This window comes from Nicotiana tabacum, chromosome 19 (genome assembly GCF_000715075.1).
Source record: "Nicotiana tabacum cultivar K326 chromosome 19, ASM71507v2, whole genome shotgun sequence".
Lineage (NCBI taxonomy): Eukaryota > Viridiplantae > Streptophyta > Magnoliopsida > Solanales > Solanaceae > Nicotiana > Nicotiana tabacum.
The window spans coordinates 131,415,889-131,435,427 of NC_134098.1; the positions used below are offsets into that span (position 1 = coordinate 131,415,889).

The window sequence follows — 19,539 nt, forward strand, 5'->3', positions numbered from 1 at the left end:
TGACTTCATCATAGCTGAAGATTTCGAGCTCTAGGACATCATCTGTGATGGACCCTTCGTTCCCACAGAAAACCAGTGGTGACCATGCTGTAACTATTCCCAAAACAAGAAAAGAATTCAATGACGTTGACCGAAAAGTCATAGAAAAGAATTTTTGTGCAAAGAAAATTCTTGTTTGTGGCATTGGTCCTAATGAATACAACAGGATATCGGCATGCCAGTCAGCCAAGGAAATCTGGGAAGCTCTCCAGACAACTCACGAAGGAACAACACAGGTCAAGCAATCCAATACTGACATGCTCACAACTGAATACGAGCTCTTCAGGTTGAAAGATGATGAATCCATCCAAGATATGTATACTCGCTTCACATCTATCATTAATGAGCTTCACTCTCTTGGAGAAATTATTCCAAGAAACAAGCTTGTCAGGAAAATACTTAGTGTACTGCCCAGTTCCTGGGAAAGCAAAGTGAACGCCATTACAGAGGCAAAGGATTTGCAGAAGCTGACCATCGATGAACTTATTGGCAATCTGAAAACATATGAAATGAAGAAAAAGAATGAAAATGAAAGAAGAGAGCCCAAAAGAGAGAAGAACCCGGTCCTCAAGACAGACAACAATGATTCAAGTGGTGAGGATGGTGATATGGCTTACTTGACAAGAAGATTCCAGAAAATGGTTCGCATAAATGGAGGCATTCCAAAAATGAGCAGTTCTAGCAAGCCAAAATATTATGACCTATGTCATAAATGTGGCAAGCCAGGACATTTCATCAAGGACTGTCCCCTCCTAAAGCAAGATCAATTCAAGCACAACACAGACAAAGCATTCAAGAGGAACCCGGTTCCTGATAAATGCTTCAAGAGAAAGAATGTCGCTGACAATGTCGTGAAGCAAGCTCTTGCTGCATGGGGAGACACCTCCAGCAAATCTGAAGAAGATAATGATCATGGTGACAGTTCAATGATGACAGTAGAAAGTGAAGCAACTGAGTATGACTCCATTTTGCCTTGATGGCTTGGTCTGATGATGATGAAGATGACGACGACGATGATAAGGTAAATTTTCTGGATGTTTAGAGAAATCTAAAATCTTATTCTCCTAAAAAAACTCATGTCTTTGGCAAATGTTTTAATAGATGTATACCACAGTCTTATAAATGATAAAAATGCTCTAACTGTGGAATTAGGAGAAGCAGAACAATCTAGAGATGACCTAGTAGTCGTTGTGGTAGATTTGAAAGAAACTATTGAGAGTTTGAAAGAAGAAAAAAATGCTCTAACTGAAAAAATTGCAAACGTAGAACATGAAAGAGATGATCTAGTGGTTGTTGTGATTGATTTAAAGGAGACTATTGAGTGTGCTAAGAAAGACAAAGAAGTTTTAATTGAAAAAATTGCTAACTTAGAACTTGAGTGAGATGATCTAGTAGTAGTGGTGGTTGATTTAAAGGAAACCATTGAGAATGTTGAAAAAGAGAAAGATATTTTGACCAAAAGAGTTGCTAACGCTAAGCCTAAGAGAGATGACCTACTAGCAGTAGTAGTTGATCTGAATGACACGATTAAGGAACTGAAAGGAGAGGGTAGGCATGAGACTCTTCACAAAGGTAAGGAAGTTGCTGATGAAACCCATCTTAGGCTTGAAGATGAGAAGAAGACAGTGAAGTCTAGACTGTGTATTGAACTTGAAAAGAACAAACAACTTCAGGAAGAACTAGGAAGAGTCAAGAGTGATCTTGAAAAATAACTCAAATGGATCTGGTCCTCTTATGCTATCACTGCCATGTACATAAACAATGGGGGAAACAGACAGGGAATTGGGTTTCAAAGGGAAAAGATTCCCTACAACCCTCATAGCAAGTATGTTATTGTACCAGACAAATGGCTTTGTACTCACTGTGGTAACAATTGGCACCTTAAGGAAAACTGCAAGGCTAGGGTTCAGTCTCAACAGAAAAACAAAGTTTTTGCTAAGAAAGCAACTACTGCTAGAGAACCTGGTCCCTTATATAGAAAACTCATGATGCATGCCTGGACTAAAAGAACTCTCATTCACCCTTTTCCTCAATACAAGGGACCCAAACTTGTTTGAGTTCCTAAATTTAACCCTTAATTTCCTTGTGCAGGGAGCAGTGAAGGAGAGCAGCCAACAATGGTACATGGATAGTGGCTGCTCAAAGCACATGACTGGAAACACAATCGATTTCCTTTCACTGAAGGTCCTGCAATGAGGGAGTGTATCCTTTGGAAATGGCAAAAAGGGATACATTCTGGGAGTTGGAAGGATTGACAAGTCACTCTCTCACTCTATTGAGAATGTGTACTATGTCAATGGTTTGAAGTACATCCTGTTGAGTGTCTCTCAGATATGTGACAAGGGAAACAATGTGGAATTTTTGTCAAAGATATGCACAGTCACAAATCTTGTGACTGGTGAAGTGGTGTTAGTGGCCAAGAGATACAAGAACATCTATGTTGCTGATTTTGAGTCTCTGCAGAGTGGTGATCTCAGCTATCTAAGAGTTGTTGATGATGATGCTGAATTATGGCACAAAAGGCTGGGGCATGCAAGCTTTTCATTACGAAACAAACTAGTCCAGAAAGACCTGGTTCGTGGTCTACCCAAATCAAGCTTCAAGGAACACAAAGTGTGTGATGCGTGTGCAAAAGGAAAGCATGTCAGATCCTCATTTAAGCCCAAAAAGGAAGTTATCACCTCAAGGCCACTTGATCTTTTTCATATGGATCTATGTGGACCTATGAGGGTGCCAAGTAGAGGAGGAAAAAGATATATCTTTGTGATAGTGGACGACTACTCCAAATTCACTTGGACTTTATTTCTCAGAACCAAGGATGAAACCTTCCAAGTATTTGTTGCTTTTGTCAAGAAGATCCAAAGTGAAGATGGGAAGTAATGTAGCATGCATCAGATCTAACCATGGGACAGAATTTGATAATGCCAAATTCGATGAATTCTGTGTCGAAAATGGCATTACTCATAATTTCTCAGCTCCAAGAACACCACAACAAAATGGTGTTGTAGAAAGGAAGAACATGACTCTTGAAGATATGGCGAGGACAATGCTAATTGACAGTGGCATTGCAAATTTTTTTTAGGTAGAAGCAGTCAACACTGCATGCTACTTGATAAACAGGTGCATGATCAGGTCCCTTATAAACAAAACACCTTATGAGTTACTGAATGGAAGAAAGCCCAAGCTGACGCATTTGAGGACAATTGGATGCAAATGTTTTGTTCTCAACAATGGCAAGGAAGCGTTTGGAAAATTTGATGCCAAAAGTGATGAAGGAATCTTTCTGGAATACACATCCCAAAGCAAAGCTTACAAAATATACAACAAAAGAACTCAATGTGTTGAGGAGAGTATACATGTGATCTTTGATGAATCTCACCTCTCCTTTGAGAAGGACAGACATGATGATCAAGATGGAGGATCGTTATCTGTTCCAGGTAAAGTTATTGACATGGAAAATGGAAAGGCAGACATGATGAGTCATGTCAAGGAATCCAGTGAAGATGATGCAACTACATCTCCATCCATTTAAGAGGAACCTGGTCCCACAATCACAACAACTGAAGCTGAAAGCAGAGTTATCGATGCAGTCCAAGGTACTCCACTTGCTGAAATAAGAAGCGGCCAAGAACCTCAGTCAGACATACATGGGTCTTCTACCCATGAGATTCAGGTACCAAATTGGAAGCACAAAAGCTCACATCCTCTTGACAACATAATCACCCCTCTTGACTCTAGAGTTTAAACCAGATCAAAAGCTAGAAACTCACTTGCCTTATCATCCTTTCTATCCCAAATAGAGCCCAAAAATATCAAAGAATCATTGAAAGATGCAGACTGGATCACAACCATGCAAGAGGAGCTGCATCAATTTAAGGAACAAGGTATGACACATTGTTCCTCGACCTGCAGATCGAACTATTATAGAAACCAGGTGGGTATTCAGGAACAAACTCGATAAGTTTGGAAATACAACAAGAAACAAGGCAAGGCTTGTAGTTCAAGGCTATAATCAAGAAGAAGGGATTGACTATGATGAAACTTTTGCTCCAGTTTCTCGAATGGAAGCTATCAGAATTCTTATTGCCTCTGCATCTCATATGGAGTTCACATTGTTCCAAATGGATGTCAAAAGTGCATTTTTGAATGGCTTCCTAAAAGAAGAAGTTTATGTCAAGCAGCTACCTGGATTTGAGAATCACGAGCATCCTGAGCATCTGTTCAAACTGAACAAGGCGATGTATGGGCTAAAGCAGGCTCCCCGGGCTTGGTATGAAAGGTTGTCAAAATTTCCTTCTAGAAAATGGCTTCACAAGAGGGAAAATTGACAACACTCTATTTCTGAAGAAACGAGGGAGGAACCTGCTCATTGTGCAAGTATATGTTAATGATATCATTTTTGGAGCCATAGTCGACTCTCTATGTGAAGAATTTGCAAAACTCATGGGGAGTGAGTTCGCGATGAGCATGATGGGAGAATTAAATTTATTTTTGGGACTTCAAGTGAAGCAATCTCAAAAGGGGACATTGATAAGTCAACAGAAGTACATCAAAGAGCTGCTGAAAAGGTTCGACATGAAAGCATCAAAATTTATTGACACTCTTATTGCCACAGTTACTCGTCTAGACATGGATGAACCTGGTTCCCCTGTAAATCAGGACATGTATAGAGGCATCATAGGGTCACTCTTATATCTCACTGCAAGCAGACCAGACATTATGTTCAGCGTGGGTCTTTGTGCAAGGTTTCAATCTAATCCAAAGGAATCTCATCCGAAGGCTGCCAAAAGAATATTGAGATATCTCAAAGGAACGCAGGACCTGGTTCTCTACTATCCCTCAGGAGACAACTTTGATCTTATTGGGTATGTTGATGCTGCTTATGCAGGATATCTGGTGGACAGGAAAAGCACATCTGGAATGGCATATTTTTTGGGTTCCTGTCTAATCTCATGGGGTACAAGGAAGCAAAACTCGGTGGCACTCTCAACTGCAGAAGCCGAATATGTAGCACCTGCCTCTTGCTGTGCTCAATTGTTGTGGATCAAACATGAGTTGGAAGACTTTGGAGTGTTCTCTAACTGTGTGCCTCTCATGTGTGACAATACAAGTGCACTCAATATGGCCAAGAATTCAGTCCAACATAAGAGAACCAAGCACATTGATGTGCGTCACCACTTCCTCAGAGACAATGTTGAAAAGGGGCTCATCTGTATGACATTCTGTAGCACAGAAGATCAGATTGCAAACATATTCGCCAAAGCCTTGAGTAGAGAACATTTTGAAAGAAATCACCTAGCACTGGGGTTGATAAAACCCAACTGAGAACCTGGTCCCTCAATGATTGGCTACGAAAGAAATGTACAGGTAAAATTGGCTAAAAAGTATTTTCTGGAAAAGTCTAACTCATCTCTATATCGTTACAGGTAGACACACATGATGATTACAGAGCAGTTGATGCAGTGCATGCTGGTAAAAAGGGTAAAGCTTACAATTGCAAGATCCGTCAAGGAACCTGGTTCTCCAGACATAGGTTAGTAGTTTCTCTGTTCTCTCATGCATAATTTTGAACGGATAAAACAGTGCCACATCATCAGTGTGTCATTTTCTTTTCTTTGCATCTTTTGAACCCCAACGCCTCACTCGTTGGTAAGTGACTCGACTCCCAAAACTGCCACCTTTTCTTAACCGGTCCCTCACCCTTCTTAAATACATCTATCACTGTCACAACTCCTCACATCAAACTTCAAAATTTTCTTTCTTCTTTCTCTCTTCAAATTACCAATCCCTCATCTTTAGCTCATCACTTCTCACCATGACTGAAAATCAAGAAACCTCGAGTGTTCCAAGTAATACCCCCATTGATTCCTCACCAGTTAAAACACTGATGTTAGACTTCTCACTCAACACCACCACTAGCCAAAATCCTAGGGCAGAGTCACCCCCACACTCAGTCTCCTCTCCTATCCAATCTGGTTCTCATCAGAGCCAAAACCTCGAATCCTAAAAAGTTTGTGGCTACGAGCTCTCCTCTTGCCTCGCCGGAAAGACTGGGTGAAAAGGGTACTATTGACGAAGAGGAAAATCAGGAAATCTCCAGTCCTCCTATGGAACAAGACTCAAATACAAACCAAATTGCTGGTCCTGAGAATGCTGACTCAACAAGGACAGTTCCTAATCTTGAGTCCACAGGTAACACTCTTCCTTCTCCTGCATTTTCCATGGAGTTACAAGAGAAAGAAGCAATATAAAATATGTTTTCTATAGTTGTTGAAGGAGTTATTGTCGAATGAGGTGAGGATGGGTCTGAGCCTCAGGGGGAAGAGCATCAGACCATGGTAGAAGGGAGAGAGCTTGTGCCTGTTGAACAGCTGGCACAGGACAATACTACTGGGGTACCTAATGAAGGACATGATACCTCCTTGGAGGATCCAACTTAATGGTCCTCTCAAGAGCCCCAGGTCAGTATTGATCCTGCTCTCTCTCTCTCTCCTCATTTTTATGCTGAGCCTTTGTCTGTGGTGGTGTCTGAGATGAGATCTATATCTGGTGAAGAGAATGGGGATAGTGAAGAGGATTTCGATGATATAGCTATTGCTAGCTTTATCCGGGCTAGGCGTAAACTAGTTGCTACTCCAGAGCCAACTCCCAAGTCACCCACTACAAGGTTGCAAAGAAGGAGGCTCTGGAGTCTGCTCTTAAGAAAAGCCAAGTCAATCAAATGAGGAGGAAACTGGTGAAGGATGGGAAGGCTTTGCATGATACGGTAGTGCCTGGTGTTACAGTGGATGATGAAGTGGACGAGGAACCTGGTTCCTTGCCTCACAAGCGCTCACAGAAGCACTCTCTCTCCAAGTCTAAAAAGAAAACTTCTATGAGTGTTGAGAGTCCAAACAAAAGTGATGATGCTATCTCGAGTGAATATTTGGTGGAAGAATCTGGTGACAATATAGTGGAAGAAAGTGGTGGAAAATCTATTAATAAGATGGTGGAAGATTCTGGTGAACATGTGTCTAAGAAAATAGTGCCTGCAAGGTCCGTTGAGAAGGGAAAATTTGATCGCAAGTCTATGAAAAGAAAAGTTGATGTCAATAAGGAACTCGATTCCTCCAAGAAAGCAAAGGTTAACGAGTCCCAGAGTGATGGGAAAGAAAAATTGAGGAATCGGAAGGTACTATGGGGCCGCCATATTTGCCTCTGACATTTTGGAGCTGGCCGGGATGCGGCAATTGGTTGAAATTTGTGAATTCCAACAATGGACACACTTGTTTACAAGTAATACTACAAAAGTGTATGAGGAGGAAGTACGGAGCTTCTATGCCGACTTCTTCAAAGTTGAGGATGGTCACATCTATGTACTGGTGAATGGGGTTGACATTGTGATAGAATTAGCTTTGTTGGGGTCGATTCTGGGTGTGCCTGCTGAAGGGTTGTCATCAATCCAAGGATCCTGATCTTCCAATTTCAGAAATGCTATTGTTAAGGATAAGGCAATAAGTGCACAAGAAGGCTCTCCTTACAGTGTACCAATTGATGTTTGAGATGGTGAACAAAGTGTTGCTTCCCCGTGCTGAGAGGAGATCCATTACCTCCAAAGCCGACCTGGTTCTTATAGAAGTGTTCAATGGCTTCACTACCATTAACCTGCCTGGGATTATGATTGAACACATGCAAAAAGTGGCAGAGTTCAAAGATGGTAACCATGTGCTGCCTTATGGGTTCCTTCTCACCAAGGTTTTTGAATTCTAGAAGGTCCCTCTGGGACAAGCTAAAGTGGGCACTAGGAAGCAAACTTTCTCCAAGACCACTCTCGAAGAATGTGAGTGCATTGATAAGGTTGGAGGAGTTGGAAGCACTTCTACCATCTCTCAGCTAATCAACACTCGGAACAGTGCTACAGAGGAGATCAGGAAGTTAAAAGCAAGGAATGTTATTCTTGAGGGTCAGCTCAGTCAGCTTCAGGAGGCACCTGGTTTCAATAGTTCTCAAAGCTCAGAGGTTGCCCGTCTGACTAAGGAGAATGCTGAGCTCAAGAAACAAGTGGAGGACCTGAAAGAACGACTGCTCAATGAGCAAATGTCGGCGAATGCTCGAATGGATCTAGTCCTCAAAACCTGTGCCCCCTCCTCTAAGCTCTCTTCCTCCAGTGTTCCTTAAACAGTGTCTCTTATGACTTTTTCTGATGATGTTTTGTGGTTGGTACTTGTTTTTTTTTGTTTTGAATTGTGGATTGTGGATGGTAACATTGAATCTACTCCCGTTTGTAAAATCCAAACTGTTTTATGGACGCTTTTCCCCTTTTGTCGTGCATGATATTGTTTCTTTGTCTCTGTTTTCTATCATGTTTGTGTGCACACATGTGGCATGAGTTAACCACACTGGACTTCTTTTTGCTTTTGTTTGGTTTTCTTCTTTTTATGATGCTAAAAGGGGGAAGATTTACATAATTGAATAAATGATGTGCATTGATTGAGGGGGAATACAAATTCAGGGGGAATTCAAGGGATAAGAGTTTCCATTTCTAGTTCTTTGTAAAAATTTCAATTATAAGTTTGTCATCATCAAAAGGGGAAAATTGATAGGTTATAAGTACCTTGTTTTATGTTTTGATGATCTAACAAATTTAATGTCAAGAACCAGATAAGGAACCCGATACACATCTGGTACACATTCTCAAGCATATGGAAATAACCAGACTAAAGCTGGAGATATTCCTCAGTCTTTCAGAAGATTAAGAATCAACAAGGGGAACAGATGGACATCAATTCCCTTGGTGATCGTACCAGTCAACTCTCCAACAGCTGGAAAGTGACTGTCTGCATACGCAACATTACAACACAATGCAACAGTCAACTCTATTGGGAAGGATCTTGTACCCAAGTTGCTTACATCATTCAAGTGATGTCATTAATGTTATATTAACATTAAACCAAAGACAAAACATCACTTGAATACTTAGAGAATTTACTCAAGCACTCCCACAGTGATTGATCATCGAACAAACGATTCTCAAGTGCATCAAGAACAAAGAACATCATTTCTACGAACAAGTTCCCCATATCAAGTTATTATGTGCCCTTAGTTGAGTTGTAACTTTGTTAAAGTTCTTACTTGTAATTCCTACTTAGCTTACTTAGAAGCATCTTATAGGAAACTCTTTGTAAATCATAAACCCTTGCGTTTGTGCCTTGACTAGAGTTAGTCAAGTTGTAAAGTCTTTGTAATAGAGGTATTACGAAGTGGCTTGTAATAGGATCGTTACAAGTTAGTGAAGGATTAAGAAGTTAATTCCTAGGTTACAATAGGTTGTAATCTAAAAGTTTGCTCAGTAGTGAAGTTGAAATCTTACAAGGGTAGGTCGTGATTTTTAATCCCGTGAGTTGGGAATTTTTCACGTAAAAACTCTCAATGTCATTTACTTACTGTCATGTGTGTGTGATCTTAGGAAACTGGTTCTCTTATATAGTCTGGTGGACCCTCGTATTCTATCAGTGTATATGATAGATCCATTGATTATTTACCAGAACTTTTACTATATACTTTAATGTATAATTGACTTGATATACACGTGTCGAGAGACTAGTCTTATAAAAAAATGCAATGAACCAAACTATATGACATGTGTTGGGATTGGTTTCTTTTTCAGTTCAGTTTCTGACCGGTGTATTTCATTGTTTTATTCTGTAGTTTTGCATTTTCAACCCAAATCCTCAGTAGGAACTCCAGTCTATATTGTATTAGAACTCTTATCAAACAAATAAATATTACATAAAAGTATACTGATGATCTTTGGAAGACGCTTCAATTACTCGGTGGCTCACCGTCTCTCCGCCGTCATCCTATTCACTACTTCGCCGTCTAGTTTACCCTTACACCCTTCGTTTCCACTACTCCTCTTTCCCAATCCAAATCCCAGAAACAGTGTCCTCTTTTTCAGTTTCCGCAATTAGCTCATTCAGAAGCACACCATTTTCCACCACCCCTGAAACACCCATTTCGAATACAACTCCAGCTCCTCCGAAGCGCAACACATTAGTCAATTTCTCGTTATCTGATTCAGAAGACTCTGATTCTGAAGCGGACACAAAAGAGGTAACGAAATCGTCAAATAAACAGATAGACAAATCCAAATTACCACCACCATAAGGAACCCGATGACCCAACGAACTAGCAAGAAGTGTCTCGGAAGATAAGGTTAGATGGGCTAATCAACAATGCAGTGAAGATGTTCGTTCTTCAACGGATTTTGAAAAGGACGGGTTGACCCACGAGGCGTTGGAGCTATTCTCTCAGATCAAGGACAAGAACCAGATGCCCGATGTGGTAGCTCACACGGTGGTAATCGAGGCATACTCCAATGCGGGGACAGCCCAAGGAGGCTCACAAGGTGTACCTGCGGATGCTGGCAAATGGGGTGCGTCCTAATGCGTATACGCGTAGTGTTTTGATTCCAGATGTTATACGAAGTACATCGAGGAAGTATGTGTTGGAGATAGTCGAGAAAAGGGGAATGAAACCTAATGCAGCTACTTGTTTGGGTAGTTATGAAGGGCTGGTGAAGGCAGCGAGGAAGAGTTATTGGAGATAGTGAAGAGCAAAGGAGCCGTGCCTGAAGAGAGTAAATGAGATAGGTGTTAAAGAATATAAGAGGACCAGCTTATAGGACTATAATGCAGGTTTTCTATGGAAAATCAAAGATGGTTTTAATGTCAATGTTGTGTGCAGAGCCTAGAGGGAAACCTATAGAAGCCATAATTGATCCTTACCTTGGACTTCCTTATTTTTTCATCTTCTTTAATGTCTTTGTTGAATCTTAGTATGCTATTCTGGTGCATGGTTCAAGTGTAAAGCAGGTTAGGTTATACGATGATGATATACGCTTTTGGCAACTCTGGCGTAATCAGTCTGCTGCTGCCGATTCTCCAGCAGCTGCTGGTCATGTCACTTCAACTTTTACTTCTCCTGCTCCATCAACCAAAGGGCGCCGTTTTCTTGTTATTTGTTGTGAGAACAAAGCTATCTTCTTAGACTTGGTGACAATGCGTGGCCACGATGTACCAAAGCAGGAGCTTGACAACAAATCACTTCTATGGCAAGTCTTAAATCCGTCAATTTCTTTTGTGTTATCCAGTTTTTTGGACTTTTGTGGTTCTTAACGAATTAAATCTAATCTGCCTAAAAGCTAAACTATCTTGCTGCAACTATTTTTTAAGAATACCATTTCCCTAGGAAATTAAGTTTTCTATGCCACTATTTGATACAATCAGCGTTGCCAATTACCAGCCAAGTTAGAGCACCTCAAGTTTGTCACACTTAATCAACACTTCACTAAGTATGCTTGCTATTTCCGACTGCTTTCACTCATTACAACAACCACTCTTCATTTCCTTACTCTCCACTAGACTCTTTTTTAGGTCCGGCAAAAAGTAGATTTCATTGACCAGCATCCGGACGATGCAAAAGCAATACAAAAACAGGGAGCTCCTGTACACTCCATTCGCCCCTATCTAAAATTCAAGGGGCTTACAAAATCCAAAAACATAAGAGCATTATTTACATTACAATGGTTACACCAAGCTAAAAGATTCAATAAGTGTTTGATGCATGAATTGGAGTTGAGACTCCATCAAAAGACCTCAGATTCCTCTCCTTCCAAATGCTCCAATGCAACAAGATGTAACCAGTGTACTCCAAAAGGCAGAAAAACGTATCTCAGTTGTTCTTTGTTACAGGAATGCAATCTTTGTTACAGGACAATGCAAAAACAGATGATCTATGTTCTCATTCTCTGTCAAGCATAAGTAGCACCTGCAGATTGCTATGCCTCTTTTTATTAAATTGTCTTGAGTTAAATAAAGCAACGTCTATTTCCATGCTTCTTGGATTCTGAACTATGACTGATTCTGCTTCTTTTTCAGGAGATATGTTGATTGATGGATTTGATGAAGGAGAAGGAGAATGTCGCAAGCATGGGGAGGTTAAGGTTGACCCAGTGAAACTTTCATCTTTGACTTGGCAGTGCAAGTTAAACTGTGATGATATTTCCCTTTCAGAATTCAGTCTTAAGCTGAAAGAATGGTTTCTCTGGCTCCTCTAGGTTTCCGGCTATGGAGATTTCTACAAGAAGAAAAAGCCAAAGTGAAGGATGGTCTGTTTATCAATCCTTTCATAAAAAGGATCTACTCATCATGCCAACGAGTTTCTATTGGTGGTATAGGGGTATGTCTTCTGCTAATGGACTTTACCGTGATTTGACTTGGAATATTGTTCAAAATACAAATTTGCTGCACCTACTGTTGCTATCTTAAATATTAACATTTTCGTCATGCTTGCATGATGATCCATTCTCTCCGTACAAAATTATATTACATTTTCATGTTACCGGTGCACTGTATTCTGCTCCCATTACAATGTTAATGAATTCATATCATTTGATGGATCAGCAAGAATTTCTTTTCCCTATTCTCTGTACAAAATTATAGTACATTTTCATGTTACTGGTACACTGTACTCTGCTCCCATTAGAATGTTAATGATTTCATATCATTTGATGGATCAGCAAGAATTTCTTTTCCCTATTCACTGTAAAAGGGGTTAGTTACCGTACATGTCTGCACGCTGATGAAGAAGATTTGTGATATATTGCTAATCTGTTCCAGCTATTTCAACTGAATTATTTGATATGTGTTGTATAAAAGGAAAAAAATTCAGTGCAGGAAGCATAGGAAGAAGCTTCAAAGGTGAATTTCTGCGCTGGCAGAGATTTCCTAGGATATGTGAAGATACACCAGTTTTGGCAAACCACTTTTCTGTAAGTTCTATGAAGCATGACTATATAATGCTTTGCATTTCACAAGTGCATACTGTTTCCTTCAATACTTCAGATGAGCTACTTTTTAACAAGAATTATTTGATGGAGGAGTTCAAATACGACATTGCTACATTACAAGAATAAAGCATTCCAATCTCTTTTTCAGTATTATTGTTATTATTCTATTGTTATCTTATTCTCCAGATTCATTACTATTGTTGTTCTTTTACTTTGGTTATCTTTACTATTTTGCTGTCAATACTTTTTTACTCTTGTATTTTTCAAACCTGTTTTGAAAACGTTTTTCTTGAGCTGAGGGTCTTATCGGAAACAACCTCTCAACCTCTCAAAAGGTAGGGTTAAGGTATGCGTACACCCCACCCTCCCCAGACCTCACTTGTGAGAATACACTGTGTATGTTGTTGTTTGTCTTGAGTTAAATAAACCCCCAAAATTGCCAACCAGCTAAATATGCCACTTTTCCTTCCTCTCCACTAGACTTTATATGTTGAAGTGGGGGAAATATCTCAACAACATTGGGAAATCGAAAGCAAGAAAAATTACTATGTTTTACAAGATCTAAGTTGAATTAGGCAGCTATGACTTGAACACTTCTTTTTGTTTAGGCTAAATGGGATTTACGAAATCGTGAGTTGGAAAGAACCTTTAGAGATGATAATGGTGATAACTAAATCATATATCAATGATTTATTACACAAGCACAGCGCAGACAGAGGGGGATGAACATGATGTAAACTGGGGTGTATCGACAAGGAAAGACGCCGTCTGCTTAAAGAGGGTGTTGGATTGTTCATGGATTGGTGAATGAGAGTTAGCATCACAGCTGTCCCAACAATAGTATTGGCAGATATTGAAAGAATGGTAATCAATATTCATAATTACCCCCAAAAAGTATTAAAACAATTTTTTTGGTATAAATTGTCAAAGTTATAGTAATTTTTTACCTCCACGGCAGAGCCAGACTCCTCTAAGCTTGAAAGGAAACCGAGTGACAGAAAGGGATTAAACTGTTGAGGTCCTGTGGAGTCCAGACTGCAGGAATCCCACCCCTCTGTGAAACTGTTGAGATTGAGGAAACCACAGAAATGGATATCTTTTCAAAAGTTCCTTCCCCTAAACAAAAGAGAAATCCAACTACATTTGAATTAACATCACGAGAAAGTGTCACTATTGAGTTCCAGTGTGAAAGGGGGTTCAATTGAATCCCCTATGGGCTATGTGAGAAATTACACTGTGCAAAAAGTATTAAAACAATTTTTTTGATATAAATTGTTGAATCCCCTTGATAATTAAGCGTATTCACTCACGGTACAAGTTTGCATTTTTTTAAATCCCCTTGTTAGGACCACACTGCTGTAAGTGTAACTACCATAACTTCCAAAAGGAACACTACATAGATACTGGTATATCTGTACGTTGTATTCTTGATATGTTTGATAATGTTAATACTAACAGGTTTTGTCTACAAAAAGAAAAGAATAATTTACGTGGTTTACCCATTAAAAACACCGGTTAACTCCACATACTTTTAAAATATTTCTTTTTTATATTTTATACCTACTTTATAAAACTTTATTTACTTCTTAAATCTTTAATATCATTATATGTCATTAAACATATCCTACCTTTTAAGGGATTAGATTATCTCCTATTCTTTTAAGATATCTTCAATCAACATTTAATTGGAATAAAACACCCCAAAAAGGAGGGAAAAGGCCTTATACCCACACAATCTCTTCTTTCAAGATTTCCCTCTCAAGCAATTAGCAATCAAAAAGTGAAGGAAAGGATGAAGAGAAAATTGGCTTTCCATAGCACTGAAAAAATACTCGAAAAAGGCGATAAAGTTTCTTTTCCCATTGAAATTCAATCGGGAGAATTAAAATTATTGGAAAAAACTCCACATGCAATCTATGAATCGGCTTCCAAAAGGAATGATAATGTTAGATTTGTGAAAATACGATCTCAAAATTCTAAAGTTCGAGCATCCAAAAAGGATGACGGCATTAATGTTAGTAGAAAAAAAAATATGACATGGTAAAAATGAGGGTTCCAAGTCTGAAAAGACGAAAGGTTGGTGACAACAATGGCGGAAAGAAGCTTTCAGATGAGGATTTTAGCAACACGGATCAAATTCACCTATCCCTGCAAATATTATTATATTAAATCTTAGTATTTTCATAAGTTTTAATTGGATCAATATTCTAATTTAGAACATAGTATCCAAACCAAAAATAAAATATTAGATAAAATATTCAAAACGGTATATCATAATATTCTAATATATAATATTCAAACCAAGCATACCACAATTGTCACGACCCAAAAATCCCACCACGTCGTGATGACACCTAGTCTCTAAGATTAGGTAAGCCGATTTTAATTACATTTTTGGAGCCATTTGTTTTTAATTAAATAAGTAACCAAAACTAACAGCGGAACAAATATGAATGTACAACCTCCCAAGACTGGTAATACTGAGTCACGAACTCTAACTGAATACATGGAATGATCACGAGGACCGAATATACAATACTGCAAGCTAAATCTTGAAACATACGAGTTTCTGCAAATAATATTGTAATCAAGCTGACATTCTACACTACACAACTAGCTAATTGATGGTTCAAAATGCCTGGTAATAGCATGCTTCAAAATGCAAATTGACATAGTAGACTACTGGGAGACGTCCACATAGTCGTCCATACAAGATATCTCCTGCAATAAGATTAAGGTGTGGAAAAATATATCCTGAAGAATATAAGGAATCAAATATAGAACTGGGACAAAAAAGTTTCACTTCAAAATGTATATACTGAAGTTTGATCAACATTGCTGGATAAAGGTGTGGAAAGTTTAAAGCTAAAGGTCAAACCTAAGGATGTAACTGCAATCTGATAGAATCAAATTCGATTATAAATCAAGGTATTATCTATAGCAGAATTGTTTCACCAACTTTCCTAAGCAATCTTGTTGAAAATGTAAGCCCAGCTAAAGCTCAGCCAACACTAGAGATACCCACCCACCCAACAGGATTATACATGAAAATTATACTGAAATTCCCAACTTTGAAACATATATGTAGTTAGGATCAAGCAGCAACTGGAGAACTTTCTTTGTTGGGAAGAGAGGCCGCTGGACCAATAGCTAAAATTTACCTAAAAATGTGAAAGCTATGTATACAAAGATCTCGCAAAATCCGAGCACAACAAGAGTCCAAGAAGACAGCTGGAACCAAAACCTCCTCAGCTGTCAAGAATATGAATCAAATGCCTACGGTCCATATCCAGAACCAGGAGGTATAGGTGGCAGCCGGCTAGGTGTACGTCGACTTCTAGACCCTGCATCGCCATTTTGGGCGGAGTATCGAATGCGGATCTCCAATCATCACCTGATGACTGTCCTCCGGATCTTGGGGTGCTTTTTGCAGATGTCAACATAATTGCTCAATTATAATTTAAAAAGGAGCAGTGGCATCAAGGTTAAATAGTATATTGGTGATAAACTAAGTTTGTAGAAAGCCCTTCATATATAGAAACAAACTTGGAGAGAAAGAGGAAGAATTGAAAATCGAAGCACGGTGGTCTACAACATCCAACTTGCAGCAGTTGATTAATACAAGGATCACAAACAATAAGTACAAGGCTCTCTAAGTACTGTTTCAGCCATTCCAATCCTTGACAGGATACCTTTCTCCTCCAGCTTGTGCCAGTCATTTGCAGTTGGAAAAGTAATATGTAGAGATGAAACGATTAAACTGTCAAGGTAAATGTTATCAAAATTCGAAAAAACGGAGTACGTTTAGGTATACGAAATTAAATAGGGCATTCCAAACTATGATTCTGGAAGAAATTACACCTTCTGTCAAATAAGGATAACAAAAATATTGGTTTAAATATGTAGGATATCCATACCCAATGAGCAAGAACTAAAACAATTGAAAGAGTCAGACATAGTTTACAACTGGACGAGTTTAAAAAAGTATTTACAAATTCAAAGTATTATTAAGTGTTTCGGACATGAAGAAAAGTATACCTTGACTCCCAAATCCTTCATAGCAGAGACCAGGATGTCAAAAACTTGATCTTTATGTGACGTGTTATGGACCAAGATCCTCGGGCCAGTAACTGGAGTGAAAGGCACCGAGCATTGCAGCTTTGAATAATAGCTCCAACCATAACTGTAGTAGGCATTTGCCCAAGATTGACCGAACGCGTATTCACCATAAGAATGGCTGCGAATTTGGATCAGAAGTAGTTAGCCAAGCATGTCATCAGAAAAAAGTCGAGATATTGTCCAATAAAGGAAACAAATTAAAAGCATGGTCCACAAATAGCATGGCAGATGTTGAACCTTTTGAGATAGAGGGGAACAACACCTAAAATATTATTATTTTCATCCTTAGCAATGATGTTGTGTGGCGTCCAGCCAGTTCCCTGAGAGAGGACACAAGCTTTTCTTCCATCAGAAAGAGGTCATAACAATGACAGAGGCAGCAATAAATTGATGATCATGAAGATAGAAAAGACACTTAATTAGATAGCTGCCCAGTTACTTTCAAGAGATGACTGAATGAGAGTTAGTATCGCAGCTATTCCAACAGTTTTTTATAAGATATGGAAAGAATGTAACTGATTAACGGCTAATAACAAAAGAGAACAAATAAGCAAAATACAGAATTGTTGCTACAATTGGTACTATTGACATAGGCAAGGCAGGCAGAAACAGCTTTTTAAGATAAATAAATACCAGTAAAAACAAACAGAGAGACAAAGAGTGAAACGAGAAACAATGTCAAGTGTACTGCTCTCTACCCTGCAAAAACTATCCATTAAAGCTTTCAAGTAGAAGTCGTCAAGGTGATAGTTGATAACCTCCACAGCAGAGCCACACTCTTCTAAGCTCCACAGAAAACCGTGTGAGAGAAAGGGATTAAACTAATGGCGACCTGTGGCATCAAGACTGCACGAATCCCACTCATCTAGCGACACCTTTGAGATCGAAAAAACCACATAAATGGATATCTTTTCAGAAGTCCCTGCGCCCCCCCTAAAACAAAAGAAAAATCTCATCACATTTGAAGTGATATCACAAGAACCTATCACTGTAATTGCCCATAACTTTCAAAAAGAACACTACATAAGTACCGGTTTCTCCTTACGTTGTATTCTTGATTGCTTTGATAATATTAGTGGTTTCGACTTTCAACTACCACAAAACGAACCCAAAAAATACCTATGAGTTTGCACCTTATAAAGTGAATTCCCCGAACCTTCTCAGCAGGCTTCACGCTTTTTCTTGAACCCCAAAACAGTGCTTTTACTATAGAAATGCAAACTGAATTGTGGGTAAAGTGTAAAGTTGATTTAATAAGCCAAAAAAAAGTAAATGTCTCAGAAATAAGATAATTAAGAAGCTCTGCCAATAAACAAGTAACTTCAACCAAATTAGAGTCATTTTACTACATGAAACAAGATACATATTTGAAATCAACTTGAAAGAAAAAAATTGATAACTACAACAAAGCTAGTCACTACAGGTACTAACTACCACAAACTACCACAAAGATGGTGTACTAACTACCACAAACTAACACAAAGATGGTGTACTAACTACCACAAACATGGTCTTCATCCGCTATTCATCTGAGTGACTCTGCTTGCAGAATATCAGGTAAGAGGTAGCTGACAAGAAGGCACCAGCCACAATAATAGTAAAGGGTATGAATATGAGTAATTTTGTATACCATCTAGTATACACATCACTAGACGGCATTTGAGTCAAGCTACTCTCCATGATTTGTATGTCTGTCAAGATCTTCTCCGATTTCTTCACCGTATCTTCATCCACTATCCGCCTACTCTTGTCCCTCCGTCGTTCCAATTCAACCTTCAGTTGCTCATCTTTGCGCATAAAACCTTTAGTCTTTTGAGTCTTAACTGGTAGTTGCATAGATATATCAAACATCAACAAGCTGATATCTTGTTGGAGAAACTTTATCAGCCTAGTTAACTCTTCTACGCCTTTTTTCACCTTGTTAATTTCCCCATTAGCAAAACCAACCACAGATAAGTGATACAACAATCTCAACTAACACAGCAATCAGAGTAAAATAATAAACAGTGCACCCTAGTTTTCTGCATGCAATTAAGACAATCAACACGCCGTTTATCACAAACAATAGTGTTACCATAGCGATTGCAATTTTCAATGGAAGGCTAGCCTCCCTTTGTAACTTAGAGTCTTCTTCCCGTAGACTGCTAAATGTTGTCTCCAATTCTTTTAAAACAGCTGATATTCTGTTAAGATTTTTCTTAAGATCAAAAACTTTGAAGCTGCCATAGTTGTTGGAGTCGCGAATGCGGGAGAGTATGTGAGAGATTTTGCGAAGAAGACCGCGATAATAGTAGGTGAGTATTTTGGTTCGGTAAAACCTAGTTAAAGTGCCAAACTCACCACCTTTACTTTTGAATATTATGAATATTTATCGTTTATTATTCATGTCAAATTATGCGAACCAAATTTACCTCTATTTCTAATATAAACTTTTAAAAATTATCCCAATCCTAACTCACAATCTCCCTATTATAGTATCAATAGTAAGGAAATTAATCGTAGCAAATTTTTTCATTAAACAGTATCTGTAGAAAATTGTCTATAATACTTAA

The 19,539-nt window shown here is 38.8% G+C and overlaps 1 protein-coding gene and 1 pseudogene across 1 annotated transcript; one reads left to right on the forward strand and one right to left on the reverse strand.

The window, feature by feature from the left end:
• Positions 1–9,825: 9,825 nt before the first annotated feature.
• LOC107817097 (uncharacterized) lies at positions 9,826–14,191 on the forward strand (annotated as a pseudogene).
• A 1,170-nt stretch (positions 14,192–15,361) lies between these two features.
• On the reverse strand, positions 15,362–19,316 carry LOC107817099 (uncharacterized). The gene is made up of 4 exons (XM_075238637.1): positions 19,062–19,316; positions 17,225–17,307; positions 16,907–17,105; positions 15,362–16,628 (listed from the first exon to the last, which is right to left on the reverse strand). Exons 1-4 carry the CDS (start codon positions 19,062–19,064, stop codon positions 16,584–16,586), a joined length of 330 nt encoding a protein of 109 aa, XP_075094738.1. The 5' UTR covers positions 19,065–19,316; the 3' UTR covers positions 15,362–16,583.
• Positions 19,317–19,539: the final 223 nt, after the last annotated feature.